Source organism: Barbus barbus (assembly GCF_936440315.1).
Source record: "Barbus barbus genome assembly, chromosome: 28".
Taxonomy (NCBI): domain Eukaryota; kingdom Metazoa; phylum Chordata; class Actinopteri; order Cypriniformes; family Cyprinidae; genus Barbus; species Barbus barbus.
The window spans coordinates 4,723,409-4,743,403 of record NC_136756.1 but is presented as its reverse complement, the minus strand read 5'-3'; the positions used below and the strand labels follow the sequence as shown (position 1 = coordinate 4,743,403).

Below are 19,995 nucleotides of genomic sequence, written 5' to 3'. Positions count from 1 at the left end.
AAAATATGAGTCTGCAGTACCAGCTTACACAAAAGGGGAACGGACGGCGACAGTGTGACACACAGACAGCGTGGCCAAACCCTCATCCACACGCCTTCAAAGGAAGGGAGGGAACCTGGCCCCACTCTGAGCCACACCCCCTTTTCTAAGAGACACCCTGCACCTGTCGACAACGGCCAGTGCCAAAGCTGCTCTTCACAAGAGGCAACAATGCAGAGCTAATGTCAACTATATGGACTCACTCAAGACCACATTGCATCATCAAACTCAAATGGCATCTGCACTCTACACCATGCCTGATTTACCCTCATCTCGAGGAGTTTCATCTGACAGCTGGATTCACCAACTACTGCCTTAATCCTGGTCTACACCAGGGGTTCTCAACCTTTTGCAAGCTGAGCCCTCCCAAAGCTGGTTCATTGAAGTTGGGGCCCCAGTGCCCCCCCACACATCCCAAACACCACCTTGCATAGATAGATAGATAGATAGCCCTAGGCCAGTGCTTCTCAAAGTCCGGACTCCGGTCCGGATCCGGACCCGGAGGGAATTCAATCCGGACCCGCTTCTATTTCATATTTCAAGAACACTAATTATATTTCCTACTTCGATAAACGCACGTTAAACTTGTAAATCATTTGTTTATTTATTCTTATTTTTTTATGTCTTTTTGGAGAAGGTCCGAAATTGCAGGCGAGATATTGAAACTTTTCCTTCATGACATTTGTTGTCATGACATCCAGTGAGCGTTTGACGTTTGACATAATCGGGCGACATTTCACCGCTAATATTTTAATTTTTTTTGTTTTGTTTTGCTATCACTTATATTATGGCAATTTGTCTTATAGCAGTGCCCAGTGTATACATTTATTTGTGGCGGCTTGTCACAATATCAAAACTGACCGCTACAATTAGATTTTCCAAAAGGCTTATACTTCGTTGAATAAAATGCTGCGCGGGTGTTTTTATATGAATGTATCTTTTAAAAGAACCGTCCGTTTTCTTCAGAAAAGCTTTGATGCCAATTTTCATTTGGTCTTTCCTGTAATGGATGATAAAGTAGCGCTTATTTGATTACAGTCGTTACCGGGGAAACAGCTATATATCACGCTCCAACAGCGCCTCCTGCTGGCAGAGAATCAACTTGCATTTGCTAGTCTGCGGGAAACACTGGTGTCTGTCAGCAAACATAAACAAAAAAGCATGCTTCAGAACTGTTTTGAGAAGGTGCTTAAGTTTTGAGCCATGTATTATTACTATGAATTAGGCTACTACTACTAATATTACTATCTTGTGCCCTGCAATAACCATTTACGCAAACTCTCTTTTGATATAAAGGGAAAAAAAGAGAAAATCGGCCCAAAAAATCAGCATCATATATCGGCCATAGGCTGCCCTGATTTCTAAATATTGGTCAGAGAAAAAACCTTATAGGTCGACTTCTACTGCTGACACTTAAATTAATTGTTTTGCCACTTTTGCACTTGTTATTAAAGTATTTTTTGTACCTTTGGTAAATATGATCAAAGAAGGCTGTGGAAATAAATCTGCATTGTTAATCCTTTTGATCTATTATTTAAAAATTCACAAAAATCTAATCTTTCATTGGATAATTAGAGTTTAAAATGGGGGGAAATATAATTATGAAATAAGTGTTTTTCTCTAATACACATTGGACACAATTAACGGTACCCTTTTATTCAGTAATTTTGACATTTCCGTTTGCCAAAATAGAATTGGCGTTTTCTCCTATAGTGCCTGGAGGTTAAAGACCATCAGAGACCATCCCTTCATCCAGAATCACTCCAGACCCTTTAGATTCACAGCTCCATGATGGTGCTTCTTCTCTTCAGTTCACCTCACTCATTTTCTACAGGGTTCAGGTCAGAGGACTGGAATGGCTATACCAGAAGCTTGGTTTTGTGCTCAGTGACCCATTTTTGTGTTGTTTTTGAGGTTTGTTTTTGGATTATTTTCCTGTTGGAAGATCCAAACATGGCCCATCTGACCATAGAAGCCAGGCCCATTTGAAGTTCCAATCGTGTCTGACAACAGAATATGCTGGAGATTTTTGGTGAAAGCATTTTCTTTTCTTGATTTTTTTCTTTTTTTTTCTTGGAGCCCTCCCAAACAACATGTGGTGACTCAAGCTTTTTCTGCAATTCTCCAGCTGTGATCCTTGGAGGGTCTTTAGCCACTCAAACTCTCCTTCTCACCGTGCATTAGGACGATATAGACACACGTCCTCTTCCAGGCAGATTCATAACATTTTCTGTTGATTGGAATTTCTTAATTATTGCCCTGATGGTGGAAATGGGGATTTTCACAGCTCTAGCTCTTTTCTTAAAGCCACTTTCTAATTTGTGAAGCTCAATTATCTTTTGCTGCACATCAGAAATATATTCTTTGGTTTTTCTCATTGTGATGGATGATTAATTTGGAATTTGGCCTTTGTTTTGTTTTGTTTTCCCTCCTATTTATATTTCTGTGAATCAGGAAGCCATGGCTGGATAATTTCATGTTCATAATCACACTGGTGTGCTCAAAATTGTGAATGTGAATGGGAATATATTTCAGATATATTTTACTCATAAGAATTTCTAGAGGTACCAGTAATAGTGTCCAACATGTATTTGAGAAAAAACATTTATTTCATAATGATATTTTCCAATGCATAATGATTAACAATGCACATTTATTTTCACAGTCAAGTCAGCTTTATTTATACAGCGCTTTTAACAATACAGATTGTGTCAAAGCACTTAACAGTATCAAATTGGAGGATAGAGTGTCAGTAATGTATAATAATAAGATTAAACACTAAATTAATTTTCAGTTAAATGCATTTAATTATTGAATTCAGTGATGTCATTGTCTAGCTCCGTTTAGTTTAAATAGTATCTGTGAAATCAAATTGACAATAATCACTTTTTAATCAGCCTTCTTTATCATATTTACCAAGGGTACCAACAATTCTGACCACGTGTGTAAGCACTTTTTACACTCTTTACTATGCTGATACTCACGAAAATGCACTTTGATATTTTTGCCACGTAAATTTCAAAGTGCATTCAAGAGTAGCAGTCAACCTTGCCTTGCCAATGGGCTAGATTTGACATTCTCAAGCCAACATAATTAAGCCATAAAAGTTTTAAAGGAATCATCAAGAAGAATCTGCTTACTCTTAATCTGCTTAATGAACAGGTTTCAGGTTTTTCAGTATGTTTATCATTGAAAATGTTACTTTATTATTTTCTTCCTTCAGTTGGAGATGGCCTTGTGCAGCCTGAGGCCTTGAACAAGAAAGCCATCCAAATTATCAACAGGGTGCGGGACAAGCTAACTGGTGAGCAAAACTTATTCACTCTCAGAGCACTAACACATTAATTTCTAAGTGACAATACACACTTCTAGCACTATCATTCATTATAACAAATCATCAGGTAGTAAAACAAATAATAATGTATTTATGTGAATTGACTTCTTCTAGGACGAGACTTTTCCCATGATGAGACTTTGGACGTACCAACTCAAGTGGAGCTGCTCATCAAACAAGCTACTTCGCATGAAAACCTGTGCCAGTGTTACATTGGATGGTATGTGTTTTATTTTATTGCTGAAAAATTGCACAAATATTAATTTATATGGCATAGCTCAGAATGTGTAATTGTATGCTGTGATATGGTTTTGTGTGTTTACAGTCTTTTTTTCTCTTATTCTCTTTAGGTGCCCTTTTTGGTAGAGCTTCTTTCTGCATTGTTCCTGCTTTCTTTTTATGTATTTTACTGTAAAATTCACCTGGGATGATGACGTAAACACAGAGCTTCAAAACTGAGGTTGATTTGGAAAAATGTGAGCATATGTGAAAATTAAAGTTGTGATTGTCGATCACTTCAAGCAACCTCAGAAAAATCTGAAGAATGTCATCTTGTGTTTTGCTATGTGTGTAACATTGTCACTAATTTTTGTTACTTGAAATGATTTGTAACTGTTAAGATAACTGCTCTGTTGATTGCCTGAACTCAGAAGAACTACCAAGAATTGTCCAGGTCAAATACCACCAAACAAATCAAAGAGTTAAATAAAAATTAGAACTTAGAAAATGAAACATTAAAGTGAGATGTTTAAATGTTCACCACAGTAGAAATGTGGATGGAGATTTATATGAAAACATGAATAGTTAATGCTGACAAAATCTTATATACACTTTCTCCTCCATTAGCAATATATGTCAATGTTCCAGTTTTGCAGCAAACTCCATGCGCTGTAGCTGTGCTCAGTATTTGGAAAAATATGCTTGCTGTTATCAAAATGAATTTTCACTTTTATTAAATCGAGCTGATTGGGTAAAGGTGTGTTTGATTAGGAAAATACACATAGCCAAGAACAAGTTTAATTTTGTATGTAGTTTTATATAGTGTAGCGTTCATTGAAGAAATTCTGCAGCAGATCATATACTTGAACTTCTTGACTCGAGAGGCATTTTGCAAAGAAAATACTTTTTTGCACAACAATCATATCCCTTGGTAGATTGTGAGTGAGAGGAAAAATAAGTAGGAGCAAAACTACGATGGTGTTAGCTGAATGCCATGAAGGAGTAGAAAGCAGATGCCATTCCTCCTGATGTCAATCCCTGGGGAGGTGGAGGTAAGTCTTGAGTTATAACTATTGCAGATGAAGAGTTGTTTCATTGAGAAGTTTTCAAGATTATTAAGAGATGAAGGCAAGATGGCAAAGGATGTGCAAGCTCTCGTCTCTTAATCAGTTGGAGACTTGGAAAAACAGCAAAATATTTCATTGAATGCATTTTCACTCCTATTCTACACAGATTTGAAAGAACATTGAAAATCGATACCTATCATCTCTTGCTGATGGTATACCCGAGTAAGTGAATTATAAAACAGGACTCAGTACCTTATTGGATTAAGCAACAGTCATACTTACTGTTAATCATACTGAGCTGATAGGATAATTCGAGCTGATGGAGTAAATGAGGTGTGTTTGATTAGGGAAACCACACTGACCGGCCTCATTCAGGACGGTGACGAGTCTGCTTACAGACAGGAGGTTAAGGAGCTGGCTGTATGGTGCAGTCACAAAGACCTGGAGCTTAACACGCTCGAAAACGGAGATGATCGTGGAGAAACCCCCCTGCTCTCCCCCCACTCACCATCATGAACAGCACTGTGACTGCAGTGGAGTCATTCAGATTCCTGGGCACCACCATCTCTCAGGACCTGAAGTGGGACATTCACATTGAGTCTATTGTAAAAAAAGACCCAGCTGAGTTTGTACTTCCTTCACCAGCTGAGGAAGTTAAACCTGCTACAGGAGCTGCTGAAACAGTTCTACTCTGCCATCATTGAATCCATCCTCTGCACTTCAATAACTGTCTGGTTCAGCTCAGCTACCAAATCTGACCTCAGAAGACTACGGAGGGTAGTCCGGACTGCTGAGAGAATCATTGGTACAACCCTCCCCACTCTCCAAGAACTGAGTGAGCAAAAGGGCTGATAAAATCTCTCTGGACCCTCACATCCAGCACACTCCCTCTTTGAACTGTTACCGTCTGGTCGACGCTACAGAGCTCTGAGCACCAGAACAACCAGACACAGGAACAGTTTCTTCCCTCAGTCAATCCATCTCATGAACACTCAACAATAAACTTTGTCAAGAAAATTCAGTGAAGCATTTGAGTTTCAAAATTGGGTAATTCAATGTTTTCACATTACAAATTGTGTTATTACAAAGTGAGTTGCAACATCAGTTTGAAAATATATGGGAAAAAAAGGCTATTAGGACTGACATACCTATATCAGCAAATAACATATGAACATATGGTACCCAGCATGCATTGCAACGTTACACTTTTTAGTGTCAACATTGTTGAGGTTCATGTGTTGATTTATGATGAATTTATTTGTAAGTGGATATATATACCTTTTGTTTGTTTTTTTAATCTATCTGGTTCTGCAATTTTGTTGGTTTTACACTGAAGTTTCATACAGCAGATGTGTTACTGGCACAACACAAGTAAGAGTCAGTTAATGAATTAGAAACACTAGTGAATAGATCTGATTTTATTTTTATTTGCTACTGCAAATGTATTCAATAAATACACCATCGCAAAGACAAACTAATTGTAATAAGAGTTAAGAACCCAGCATCACCATTAGGGTGAGCTCAAATGAAACAAACGTTAAATTGTTAAATCCCTGTTAATTCTCAATAAGAACTTCTAACACAAATAAAGTCTGTCTGGTTAGTAAGAAGTGGTAATGCTGCTTGGGGAGTTGTTTAATCCTCCTCTGCCAAGATCTTCAGAGATTTAGTGTATTTTATCTTCAGCTAAATTCATCAGGCTTTGGCTGCAGACAGTTGCAGTTCTTGAGTTTCTGTTTGTCTCTTTTTTCCTGTTCTCTTCTTTCCTTCAGTAAATTTGATTGATAACAGTCTTAGACAAGCTGAGAGGACTATAAATAATATATTAAGATTTTGTGCCTCAGAAAAGGTCCAGTGTGGTTTATTTCTTTGCTCTTGGCTATGTGGCATTGCTGTAGCCTACTTGTGGCCCAGATCTGGCAAACAGCAGCGGCCCGCCCAAGCGCAATCATTCCATGCTACATGTGGGCCAGATCATCATTCTACATGTGCCAGATGTGGGCTGGATCTGGGGCCTCATTTATAAAGTGTGCGTACGCTCAGATTAGTTTATTATGGTGTTTGAACTACTGAGATGTTTAATACGTTTTTAAGGATGCATTATAGGCATATTAATATTATATAAATGATTGTTTTATAATTATTATTATAATACAGCGCAAGTGTTTTCAACCAGATAACCCACTGCCATGCCAAATATACAGTATATTAATATATAGTTTGCGAATATTAATAACAAATAATCTATGGGATGTGCAGGTTGTGCGGTGACATAACTTGAAACTATTTCTACATTCACTTCCTATATTAAAAGTAGTCGTCCATATTTGATTTGGTGAAAAGAAACACATTTTATCTTTAAGGAACGGTCAATCTTGTGTCTGGAGTTTAATTAAGCAGCATTATCAGAGAGCATATAAAGAACGTACACAGATTACGTGCATACGACGTTGCAGTTACGTTGTCAGTAAATCATGAAGTTACCAACATATTAGGATTAGAGTACCTATCTGGGACGTTCTTGGTTATCTTGTTACTTTAGGAGGACGTACTGATGACGTTGTGAGTTGGTAATGGGATGACGTGCATACGACGTCCTGGTTACGTCTTGTGTTAGCAGGGATATTATTATATACGTAGCGGGCTTTTAAAAATCGTTTTAAAAATGTGTGCTTTAGAAATAATCACATTGAAGTGCTTAGACACTTTACTGCCATCTAGTGGTATATATAGGTTTAGGAATGAGAAAAGTCCATTTCATTATCAATGAATAATGCATTCTTTATACAAATTAAGTACAGGGCATTTCATATAATAATAATAATAATAATAATAATTGAAAGGAGTGCCTTTCAGATTTCATAACATGATCATTCTTACAACGTGGCATATTATTAAAGTAGCCTATAGGTATACCATACCAAGTTTAAAAAAGTGATAACTAAATTGGATTAAATCTTTAATAACACAATGATTCGGCTATTTTAAAGCAAAAGATGCGGTCTTTCCGGCAGATGTCAAGAAAAGCTGAAAACAAACGAGGAAGAGAAACTATATCAGGCTTCCTCACCCTGGCTCGTGACAGCAGCGACGACAAAAACTGAAAGTGAAAGCGAAAGTCTTTTTGGCAAACAACCCTTCAAATGTTCGCGGAGCTCGTATTTATGTTAATATAACACAGTAATCGATCGATTGACCGACAGAAGTTGAGACAGGATGGACCCCGGTCACCGCAGTAAACAGGTACTGAACTCCGGCTGCGCGCGCATTCTCTGTTACTCATCAGAATACTCTCTGGAGGGGCAATAGTGGACATACAATCACCTTACAGAAACACATCGTTAGTTAATGTTTTAGAAGTTGGGTTACTTCAACCGTTTATTATTATTTACCACACACATTCAGCTTGTGAGTGCTGCACGTGGAGAGCATCGGTTTACAACTTCCGGTTTAAAACATCTCAGAGCGCGCAATAAATATGAGCCATTTCACTGCTTTCTGACTCTTATATCACCCGCTCATCCACAAAACTGACTGGTTGACGACTAGACCATGAGCTCAGCCTCTAAACGCGTTATTGGGAGTGTTGCCATCTCTCCAAAACAAATAGCCTGAGCAAACAGTTTCAAAAACAAGCCCAATTGTATTACAGTATGTATTATGATCAATATTATTTATTATCAGTTGATTATTATCAATAAATGAGCCTGCAATAAACTGAAACTGAATCCTCAGTTTTCTGTATGGACAAAAATGCAGCGCCACAGTTAAAGTAAATCCATTACAGCTGAAATGAAAAGTGTTGACTGCAGCATTAAATTTATAACTGCTCAATGTTGCATCATGACTCTTACAGTGTTCCGCATTATAACCAATCACACACAAGTCTGTTGAGCTTATGAATGTAACGGCCAATCAGAGGCGTTCAGATGAGTCATCGCTGAAACAGTGGAGTTTCGTTGTTGAGTGTGCACGCGTGCTGACAGGCTGACTGAATTCATAAACAAGTGCAGATATATGTATGATATAAGTAAGTGATTCATTCATCAGTGTATAGACAGCTTTACTGAATATAAGGGGAGTTCCCTTCCAGGAACCTCGAGCTGCGTCAGAAGACGCTATGGGAACGCCTTCAGCGTCATTCCGCTCTGAACATCCTGTCATCAGTCCAATAGAAGGGCGACGCGTCACGGGCGGGGTGACGTCACGACCAGAACGTGTATATATAAGCACGTGCGGCAGAGCCCTTGCTTTCTGTCATTCAGCAAGCGCTCTGTATGTTGTCAGTCCGATTCTCTGTTTGTGAGTCTTATTTAGTGTTGTCTGTCCTTATTTGAAGCAAAGACATGTCAAAAAAGGGAAAACACAAGACCAAAACAGGGGGCGATTTCGGATCGCGCTTCAGATTGTGTGCTAGTCCTTGCCCTCGCTCTATTACTGGGGAGGACACACATAGTCTGTGCGTGGTCTGCCTGGGTGCGGAGCATGCGGCAGCGGCTCTTGAGGGAGCCGACTGCTCGCACTGTGAGCGGCTCTCGCTGCGCACACTCGGCACCCGGAGGGCTCTCTTCGAGGAGAGAGCCTTTGTGAGCGCCCCGCTTGTCTTCCAAGCTTTGTAAGCTGCAGTGTTTGCACAAGCATAAGAGAAAATAAAGCCGGTCCCGCTTCTGCCGTAAAGAAAGAGAGAGAAAGGCAGAGCGACGGCTGCGCTCGCGAAGCTCGCAGGCTGATCTGGCTGGTGAGAGTGAGACGGGTATGTCCTTATCTACTCCCGTATCTGCCAGATCTGACGCCCCGTCTCTCGGTTTGGAAGCGGTACTCTTCCCCCCGAGACGAGGGCTCAATGCTTCGTCTCTCTTCCTCCGAGGAGGTTGACGTGACGAGCATTGACGAGGTTTCGCCGCCTCGTTTGCTCTCGAGCTCTCCGCGCGGTTTCGGTCCCGCTTCTGCCGAGGCAGAGCTGCGGCTGCGCTCGCGGGGCTCGCAGGGTGATCTTGCTGGCGAGAGTGAGACGGGTATGTCCTTATCTCCTCCCGTATCCGCCAGATCTGGCGCCCCGTCTCTCGTATGGAAGCGGTTTCTTCCCCCCGAGACGAGGGCTCGACGCTGCGTCTTTCTTCCTCCGAGGAGGTTGATGTGACGAGCGCTCACGAGGGTTCACCGCCTCCGCCCACAGTATGAGGAGTTTTAGAGGTGGTTACACGGGCAGTGGCCAAACTAGACATCAGTTGGCCCCCCGAGAAAGTTTCTGTGCCGCGCGCTAGTTTACTCGATGAGCGTTTTATTATTCTACCTCTACGTAGGAGCCTCTCGTTCTAACTATTGTCGTCCCGCTCGCTTATTCCCGCCTCTCATTATTATGGTAATGTGTGGGAGTTGGACGCGCGCGGGTACAGAGCAATGCCCCGGGTTGAACAGACGCTCGCGAGCTATCTGTCACCCGCGGGGGCGTCGGCTCTGAATGCTCCTACCTCTGCCCACTAAGCCTCTGCGCACCACATCATCCTTAGTGGGCAGGGGGTATGCGACAGCAGGTCAGCCGGTGCGTGTCTGCACACTATGGCAGTGTTACAGGCGTACCTGCCCGAACTGCTGAAAGAGTTAGACGAGGGCGGTGATTTAGGCCAGAAGATATTTCTCCCCCGCCGCTCTCTAACTCTTGAGGCTGCTGGGCAGGAGCAGTCCCCTCCGCATACCAGCTCCTCACACAAGGCTGCGCAGAAACAGAGCGTCGCCTCTCGCGCTCCCCCGCGGCGGAGCCGAGGGCAGCGGCGCTCTGCGTCGGGGGCCTCGAAACCGAAGGCAGACCTGAGGGATGTCTTGTCGGCTAGGAGGTCCTCGGCAAAGAAGTCCTGACGGGCGAGCCCCAGGACTACGGAGGGCGACCCCTACTGGGGTGGAGCGGCTTGCACCGCGGCACACGGTGACCGCCTCCCCTCGGTGTCCTCTGGGGATTTGTCTGTCAACCCTGCAGTTCCAGCAAGTGTTGGTCTCAGGTTACTCCGCCTGTGACGGTAGCGGGCCTGAGAAACTCGCCTCGGCTGCCAGATTACGCGTCTCCTGCTGGTGCGCCGCAGTGAGGCAGCGGTCTGGCCGCTTCGCTAACACCAGAGATCAGTCTCGAGAGACTGATTCCCTTAGTAGATCGTTTGGCAGCCTGGCAGCGACTGCCGAATGTGTCTCTTTGGGTCCTGCGGACGGTAGAGGCTGGCTATTCCATCCAGTTCGATGGGCCACCTCCGCTGTTCAACGGGCTCTGTGTGACTATGGTCCACCCCGAGCAGGCTCTGGTCTTGGAACAGGAAGTCGATACTTTGCTGAGGAAGGAAGCCATCGAGTTGGTTCCTCCTCACGAAGTCCACGCTGGCTGCTACAGCCGGTACTTCATTGTTCCAAAGAAGGATGGGGGGCTGAGGCCCATATTGGATTTGCGCGTCCTGAACCGCTCAGCCAGAAAGCGGAAGTTCAAGATGCTCACTATCAGGCAGATTGTGTCTCAAATCAGGTCCAAGGACTGGTTTGTCACAGATGCCTATTCCATATATCCATCCTTCCCTCTCACAGGAAGTTCCTGAGGTTCCCTTTTGGGGGCAAAGCGTATCAGTATCGGGTTCTTCCTTTCGGCCTAGCACTCTCACCCCGCACTTTCACCAAGGGTGTGGATGCAGCACTGGTCTTGTTGCGACTGCAGGGCATCCGCATACTCAATTATATCGACGATTGGTTGATTCTCGCTCAATCGGAGCGGTTGGCGGTTCGGCATCGAGATGTCGTTCTCGCCCACATGAAAGATCTGGGGTTAAGACTAAACGTCAATAAGAGTGTGCTTTCTCCAGTTCGAGAACCACTTATCTAGGCGTAGTGTGGGATTCGACCACGATGCAGGCTCGTTTGACCCCTGCTCGGATCGAGTCAATCCTCACGGCAGTCAAGAGAGTACGAGAAGGCCAGCCACTCACTGTCAAGCAGTTTCAGAGACTGCTCGGGCCCATGGCAGCAGCGTCCAGCGTGATTCCTTCTGGCCTGCTCTACATGAGGCCCCTACAGTGGTGGCTCAAGACCAAGGGGGTCTCCCTGAGGGGAGACTCTCTCCGCGCTGTCAAAGTGTCACGCCGTTGTCGTGGCATATCAACCACTTCCTCCCGGACCTGAGAGATCACCACGTGCTGGTCCGGACCGACAGCACGGCAGTGGTCTCTTACATCAACCACCAAGGAGGTCTGCGGTCGCGCCCCTTGTAGAAGCGCATATTAGTGTTGTCAAAAATATAGATATTTCGATAAATATCGATACTGAAATATCTGAACGGTACCAATATTAATTTCCCGAAGTATGGATACAGCGATACTAGCCGAGCTGTCACTTTCACTTCTCTCCAAAGGCGCGGGGACAAGCACCACACGTGACCGCACTCGTCTCCTTCGCTCTGGTTAAATAGCAAAAGTGAAGTGAATAGAAAGATGACTGCTCTGGTTGTTAAAGAACACAGCAGGAGCGCTATCTGTAGGGATCTATGATCTCCGCGATGCAGAGAACGCGCACGGAATCCAGTCATAAAAACGGAATTTACAGTTTAACGCGGAATGTCACGGAATTTGTCAAAGTTTGGATGAATTAATCAAAAGTAGGTCATTACACTTAAATCAAATCGCGATATGGACTAGTATCTGTAAATATTAAGCTGCAAAAGTGGATTTAAATATGAATCCTGCATGTTCTGCGCGTCTCTGTGTGAATGTGCTGCACGTGCGGTTGTGTTTACTAATGTGGCGCTCGCGGTGATTTCAGCGTCTGCCGTCTCAATGAGGACATAAATACATCAACAATATCTCCAGAACTGATCTGAAAGGCACTTTACGAGCATTTTACCATTTAATTTGAGTAAAACTAGCATCATATCATACACACACAGAACTTTAGAAGTATTCACGGCAACCCGTCAAAATAAAAGTTCAGTTTAACTTAGCCTATTAAAGACCGTGTGCCAGAAATAGGCTATATTACTATTATTTAGTAGAATGTACATAATACTACTACTTACAACTACTGTTCATTTTTTTAAAAGAAATAATCACAAAATATTTTTATTTTAATAGTAAATCCCCTTCATTTGCCAAAAATGTAAATGTTTAATTTTCATTAATTCAAATATAAATTAATTAAAATTGTTTTATGCCTTCATCTGATATCCAGTAAAATTTAAATACACAACACAGAATTTCTGAGGGGGAAAACACATTTCATATGGCTACTGTAAGAATAAATAAAAATTGTTTGTATGCATTCAAATAATAGACATGCTAAAACACAGAATTTGGTAACAATAAAACATAAGGTGAGAAAAAATAAAACATTTCATACGGCCCTAAACGTGTCATTTTTGTTACACTTTTAATAAATTAAATGTTAAATTGTATAATTTTCATGATTTTAATGAATTAGACATGCTTTTAGATTAATAGCATTTAATTTGACCATAAAAAAAAAAGAGTCCAGAAAAATTCAAACGGAAAAAAACGGAATCCAGAAAAATTTAAAATTGAATGTAGAAAAAAATAAAACGGAAATTGGGGAAAAATAAAAGGGATTTCATAGGGCCCTATATCTGGAAATATTTTGGTTATGAAGCAAATGAGAATATCAACAAATAGAACTTTGGATTTTAATTAGTACATGTATTAGTAAACGTTAGTTTCAATTAACATTTAACTAAGATTAATAAAAGATTAATAAATAAATCAACAAAGGCAGTACCTCAAGACATTTTTTTGTTCATGTAAAATATACCGCATGTTCTCGACTTGTTACATTTATCTTTAAACTAAAAAAATTACCCCCTTAATATTGTGGCAGTTTTTTTCTCCGTGGTATCGAAAATGGTATCGAATATCGATATTTTTCAAGGTATCGTATCGAAGTTAGAAATTCCAGTATCGTGACAACACTAGCGCATATCCTAGCGATAGCTACTCTACGGAGCCTCTCAGTTATCATAGCCTTGCCTTTTCTAGTGTTTTGATTCTTGCCCGTGTTTCCTGGATTAACCCTTAGCCTTGCCGTTTGGACTCAGTTTGCACCTCTCTTGGACTACTGCTCGTGTGCCTGGATTATCTCTCTGCCTTGCCCTGTTGGATATTGTTTGCCGATCGTCGACCCACGCTTGCCCTGGGATCACTCTTTGTCTTGCCTGTGATGTTCCTGTTTGCCATTGTATGAACCTTGCTTGTTTTGTGACCTCGCCTTTTAATGAAGCCTCGCAAATGGATCCGCACGCATCTTGTTCGCCCCGTAATAGCTGCACTTTATGTTTTTATTAACCCTGTTTTGTGAATTTGGCCACAGGTTCTGGCATGGCAAATACATGCCTGACATTGGTCATTGCACACATCATCTATGGAGAAGAGAGACTTGTTTGTGAGGAGCCTATTATGAACCTTCCAGGTGGAGAAAAACTCCTCAGTCAGGCTACAGTAAGGAAAGGGGAGTATGGGGTAAATAAAATTGATAAACTGTGGGTGAGCCTGAAACCGTGATTGCTCTCAGTGCTGTTGCTAGGAATTCTGGGCCTATTGCACTGATTTTGCTATGGGCTCCTCTCAAAATCACATTCAGTGGGGTATCAGGCCCCCCGAGAACATCGTTCTGGGTCGCTCTCAACCGCTGGACTCTCAACCTCTCCTCCATGTCATAGCCAGGGTAAAGCCTGCCTCGTCCAAAAATATGAATGGTTTTCATCAGCTTCCAGCTCTATCACCCTCTAAAAAGACATTAACTGCAGGAAAAACAAATACTGATAACAATGATATAGAATTTTTTTTTCCCCCAACAACAGGCATCTTGAAACTGATCATACCTGAACACACTCAGTCCTCAGTTGCTTTCATAATCTAAACATATAATGTTCTTCATCATTTTCCATAAAAAAATCTATGCTTAAAGAGTAATGCAACAGTTATGTGGCATTTTGAGCAGTTGTATCAATTGATAGTTCGATCATTGTAATGAGATGAATTTTTAGATGTAATGTGTGAGCTGCATTTTGAAATAGTAATACTTTTTTAGATGTTAAGTTGTGTCATTTTGAACCAGTGACTTTAGTTCAATGAACAAAAGATCTTTGGCTCATTTGTATTGTATCCAAGCATTTGGAAAAAGTGTTAAGTGTTTTAAAAAATGTGCATTTTAATATTCGATTGTGAATTATTTGTCCAGAGTTTTTAAAAATTACATGAAGGTTCTATTATTAGTGCAAAAATGGGTCACGCTTTATATTAGGTGGCCTTAACTAATGTGTACTTACATAAAAAAAAACAAGTACAATATACTTATTGTGTTCATATTGTATTGCAAAACTCTTTTGCTGCTACCCAGCCAACATTCTATCACGGGTCCCGTATGGGCCCCATATGGGCTGTAAATATGGGCCCTACATGGGTTTGTCCATGGGTTCCATGTGGGCCCCATCTGAAGTAGCCCATATGAATCTCATATGGGGCCTGACTGGGACTAATGTGGGGCCCAACTGGGCAACACATATAAGACCCATATTGGTCCCACTTATGACCCAGCTAACAATCCAAGGTGGGGCCAATATGGGGCCTAGATGGGTTTGTCCGCAGGTTCCACTTGGGCCCTTTATGAATTAGCCCACATAAATCTCATATAGAACCTGAATGGGGCCCAACTGGGCAACATAAGTTTTGAAACCCATATGGCATACACCCAGTATATGTGCCTGTTCTTATGAGGTTTTTTGACGCATCAAGCCTGAACAGTATTTATAATTATCAATTCTAATTTACCTGTGATATAAGAAAAATAAATGAATAATTGATAAAAGCAAAATCTGTATTTTAGTTAGGTAAATGTCAGTTTTGCTTGAATATTCCACTGTTATTAATCTACAAAATCTCAACACATGAAAGGTGTAATTTAAAAAATAAATAAATCAGAAATTAAAATGTAAAAATACAGTATATCAAATACTTTATTATAATTCAGACATTTTCAATAAAACTTGAAGTTTTTGTAAAGTGTTAAACACCAACGTTACCAGTTTAATTTAAAACAGGGTGATACTATCCCAACAGTTGATTTCACATAACCAAACTTATTTAACAATTAAAAAAATATTAATAAAAAAAAGAAAAAGAAAAAAAATCAGTCAAGAAAAGAAAACTAGTGTTACTCCAAACCCATAAGAAATTATTTAATTTTTTTAATTCAAGTGGTCTGAAAAGTCATGAATAGACAGAAATGTCTTAATTTCATTAAAAAAAAAAAAAAAAAAAAAAAAAATTTGGTCTCGTGTACTGTATCGTGTATCTTATCAGTGTCTGCACTTGCTTGGCCATTTTTTGTGATTAATAGGAAAGTGGGTTCAAGCGCCAGCAGAAGGCAGTGTAATGAAATAGTCTTTAAGAGATGCAGTCTATCAGCGGAAGTTCAAATCAGCTCGTAAGTGTATTTAATTGTCTCAGTGTTTAGCCGTTGCTAGGAAACGCTTATTTTTTTTACTGTGTTGAGAGTTGCTGAAATCGCGTCCTGTAGCGGTGACTCTCTGAGCGGCAGGTCCTGCAGCGGTGACTCTCTGAGCAGCAGGTCCTGCAGCGGCAGGTCCTGTAGCGGTGACTCTCTGAGCGGCAGGTCCTGCAGCGGTGACTCTCTGAGCGGCAGGTCCTGCAGCGGTGACTCTCTGAGCGGCAGGTCCTGCAGCGGTGACTCTCTGAGCGGCAGGTCCTGCAGCGGTGACTCTCTGAGCGGCAGGTCCTGTAGCGGTGACTCTCTGAGCGGCAGGTCCTGTAGCGGTGACTCTCTGAGCGGCAGGTCCTGCAGCGGTGACTCTCTGAGCGGCAGGTCCTGCAGCGGCAGGTCCTGTAGCGGTGACTCTCTGAGCGGCAGGTCCTGCAGCGGTGACTCTCTGAGCGGCAGGTCCTGCAGCGGCAGGTCCTGTAGCGGTGACTCTCTGAGCGGCAGGTCCTGCAGCGGTGACTCTCTGAGCGGCAGGTCCTGCAGCGGTGACTCTCTGAGCGGCAGGTCCTGTAGCGTTGACTCTCTGAGCGGCAGGTCCTGTAGCGGTGACTCTCTGAGCGGCAGGTCCTGCAGCGGTGACTCTCTGAGCGGCAGGTCCTGCAGCGGCAGGTCCTGTAGCGGTGACTCTCTGAGCGGCAGGTCCTGCAGCGGTGACTCTCTGAGCGGCAGGTCCTGCAGCGGCAGGTCCTGTAGCGGTGACTCTCTGAGCGGCAGGTCCTGCAGCGGTGACTCTCTGAGCGGCAGGTCCTGCAGCGGTGACTCTCTGAGCGGCAGGTCCTGCAGCGGTGACTCTCTGAGCGGCAGGTCCTGCAGCGGTGACTCTCTGAGCGGCAGGTCCTGTAGCGGTGACTCTCTGAGCGGCAGGTCCTGTAGCGGTGACTCTCTGAGCGGCAGGTCCTGCAGCGGTGACTCTCTGAGCGGCAGGTCCTGCAGCGGTGACTCTCTGAGCGGCAGGTCCTGCAGCGGTGACTCTCTGAGCGGCAGGTCCTGCAGCGGTGACTCTCTGAGCGGCAGGTCCTGCAGCGGTGACTCTCTGAGCGGCAGGTCCTGCAGCGGTGACTCTCTGAGCGGCAGGTCCTGCAGCGGTGACTCTCTGAGCGGCAGGTCCTGCAGCGGTGACTCTCTGAGCGGCAGGTCCTGCAGCGGTGACTCTCTGAGCGGCAGGTCCTGCAGCGGCAGGTCCTGTAGCGGTGACTCTCTGAGCGGCAGGTCCTGCAGCGGTGACTCTCTGAGCGGCAGGTCCTGCAGCGGTGACTCTCTGAGCGGCAGGTCCTGCAGCGGTGACTCTCTGAGCGGCAGGTCCTGTAGCGGTGACTCTCTGAGCGGCAGGTCCTGCAGCGGTGACTCTCTGAGCGGCAGGTCCTGCAGCGGTGACTCGCTGAGCGGCAGGTCCTGCAGCGGTGACTCTCTGAGCGGCAGGTCCTGCAGCGGTGACTCTCTGAGCGGCAGGTCCTGCAGCGGTGACTCTCTGAGCGGCAGGTCCTGTAGCGGTGACTCTCTGAGCGGCAGGTCCTGCAGCGGTGACTCTCTGAGCGGCAGGTCCTGCAGCGGTGACTCTCTGAGCGGCAGGTCCTGCAGCGGCAGGTCCTGTAGCGGTGACTCTCTGAGCGGCAGGTCCTGCAGCGGTGACTCTCTGAGCGGCAGGTCCTGCAGCGGTGACTCTCTGAGCGGCAGGTCCTGCAGCGGTGACTCTCTGAGCGGCAGGTCCTGCAGCGGTGACTCTCTGAGCGGCAGGTCCTGTAGCAATCGATGTATAAAATCATGTATAAATGTGGCTGACATCAATGTATAAATTCATTTATAATCCTTTATAAATTGCTTAAGAGCACTATCAAACTTCTAACTGCAGTACATACACGAAAACGTATACGTTACTTAAATATACTTAAAAAGATTTGTATGTGTGTGTATTACAGTTTAAAGCGTCTGTTAGAGATTGTCATCTTTTGATATAGTTTATTTTGCTGTATTTTCATATACATGCGTAGCACAGTACTACTCAAAGAAACATGCATGAATGAGAAAGTGAAGTGTTGATGTTAATTAGGCTAGTCATTTAGCCCCAATATGCTGAAAAATAGCTGTGGGCTCATTGAGGTGTTCACGTATGCGCGAGGCGCGCGCACAGAAAGGCCTAAAGAGACCGGTGGTCTCAAAACTGTTTGAAATCCACCCTACCTGGCGTTCGAAAGCAGCATTTGTCCGCTTTTAGGAGCAAGTTATGTCAGATACTTTAAAAACTCAGTATTTTGCCATTCAAACACGGTTATTATAATAAATTGTGTGGAAGTTCCGTTTTCCCTCAGATGAAAAAATGGCGGCTAGACGGCCACAAAATGCATCAGTAAAGCATTAAATAAACAACAATTGAGATTCCTACTTCATTAACATCAGGCAAAAAACAAAACTACACCTTACCGTCAACGAAAAAGACATGTTTTAAGATTATGCAGACATTTTAGCGAGTACGCGGCCAGAAAAACAAAAATACAACATCATTATTTTAAAGGCTACATTACTTTAAAGGTAATTTATACTGTCAAAACAATGTTTCCAATACTTGCAAACGTGGATAATAAAATAATTTCTTGAAAATATGCATTTTACCTGCTTATTTTCGCTCCGATTGGTCCTCTGTGAACTGATAAAAGTGACTCTGGTCGTGCTGTCGCTCCACTGTGCTTAGAAGAGACTGTATCCTTGCGCCAGAGCGGGAATTTTTTTCTAATATTTAAAATCTTTACAGTTATAAATTTAAATGTACGCTTATTTTCAGTTAAGATCAATGACATATATTATGATATGATACTATGTGAAAAAAAAAATCCAAACTAAAAACTGAATGTAACAGGACTACTTTGTCAAGCGGAAGGTGTTGTCAGAAGATCATTTGAGAGTGTAGGTCCTGTTTGAGACCGATATAAGTCCAGAGTTTGGAATTTGTAAAAACAAATAATAAAAAAAATTCTAGAGTTTGTTTGTAATTGTCCCTGCTAAAATGTGCGCAGTAAAAGAAAAGTGCATTTTGATAAATGCACAGGGTACATTGTAATATTGATAATTCACACATTTTCATTTGAAAAAATGAGCTATTTTGATCAGATCCATAAAATATTAAACAGTTATATTTCTTGTTTAAAAAGTGACCATTAACCAAAAGTTTAGAGGTGTAAAGATGTTTTTAAGTGTGAAATCATTTTGCCCATATAGATCCCACGATGGTCCCATATGTTCAAATCTATATGGGTCCCACATTGTGAAAAACATATGGGACCCACATAAATTGCCCATTTTCAGCCCATGCCCACATAGATCCCATGAAGGTCCCATATGTCCAAACCTATATGGGTCCCACATTGTGAAAAACATATGGGACCCACATAAATTGCCCATTTTCAGCCCATGCCCACATGGAACCCATGCTGCCCGGGTATAACCTACATGGGGCCCACATATCAATGTTGGCTGGGTAATGAGGTGGGATGTGGGTGAGGTTAAGGACAGGTTTGGTGGTATGGGTTGGTTTAAACAATATACAAATTTGTACTGTTGATAAACAATATAAAAACAGACGTCACATAGGGCTAAATGCATAGCAATTTAATAAAACTGCTAACTTTACAGCAGTGGGGAATATGAACGTGCATGAGTTATTTTATTTAATCGGTGTTATTTTAATGTTTTGTTTTTTGACCTAAAACATAGAGACACTGACATTGATCTGTGTGCATTCAAACATTTCAGTGTGCTTAAATAGATCACCCTTTATAGCAGATTTAGTTCACAAACAACTGACAGTTTTGA

At 42.7% G+C, this 19,995-nt stretch overlaps 2 protein-coding genes across 4 annotated transcripts in view; both read left to right on the top strand.

The window, feature by feature from the left end:
* Positions 1-4,390, top strand: part of LOC306848233 (serine/threonine-protein kinase mTOR-like) — a 115,731-nt gene extending 111,341 nt beyond the window's left edge. The window contains exons 56-58 of the mRNA XM_079382652.1: positions 3,263-3,343; positions 3,488-3,593; positions 3,724-4,390. Coding sequence (XP_079238778.1) covers positions 3,263-3,343; positions 3,488-3,593; positions 3,724-3,739 — 203 coding nt within the window. The 3' untranslated portion in view covers positions 3,740-4,390. The remainder of the gene's footprint in view (positions 1-3,262; positions 3,344-3,487; positions 3,594-3,723) is intronic.
* A 3,147-nt stretch (positions 4,391-7,537) lies between these two features.
* The window catches only part of LOC306848231 (uncharacterized protein), a 44,681-nt gene continuing 32,223 nt past the window's right edge, over positions 7,538-19,995 (top strand). The window contains exon 1 of one of the 3 annotated variants that reach the window (XM_079382648.1): positions 7,538-7,902. In XM_079382648.1, the coding sequence (XP_079238774.1) occupies positions 7,876-7,902 (27 nt within the window). In that variant the 5' untranslated portion in view covers positions 7,538-7,875. The remainder of the gene's footprint in view (positions 7,903-19,995) is intronic. The other 2 variants (XM_079382650.1, XM_079382649.1) reach the window with 2 other exon arrangements.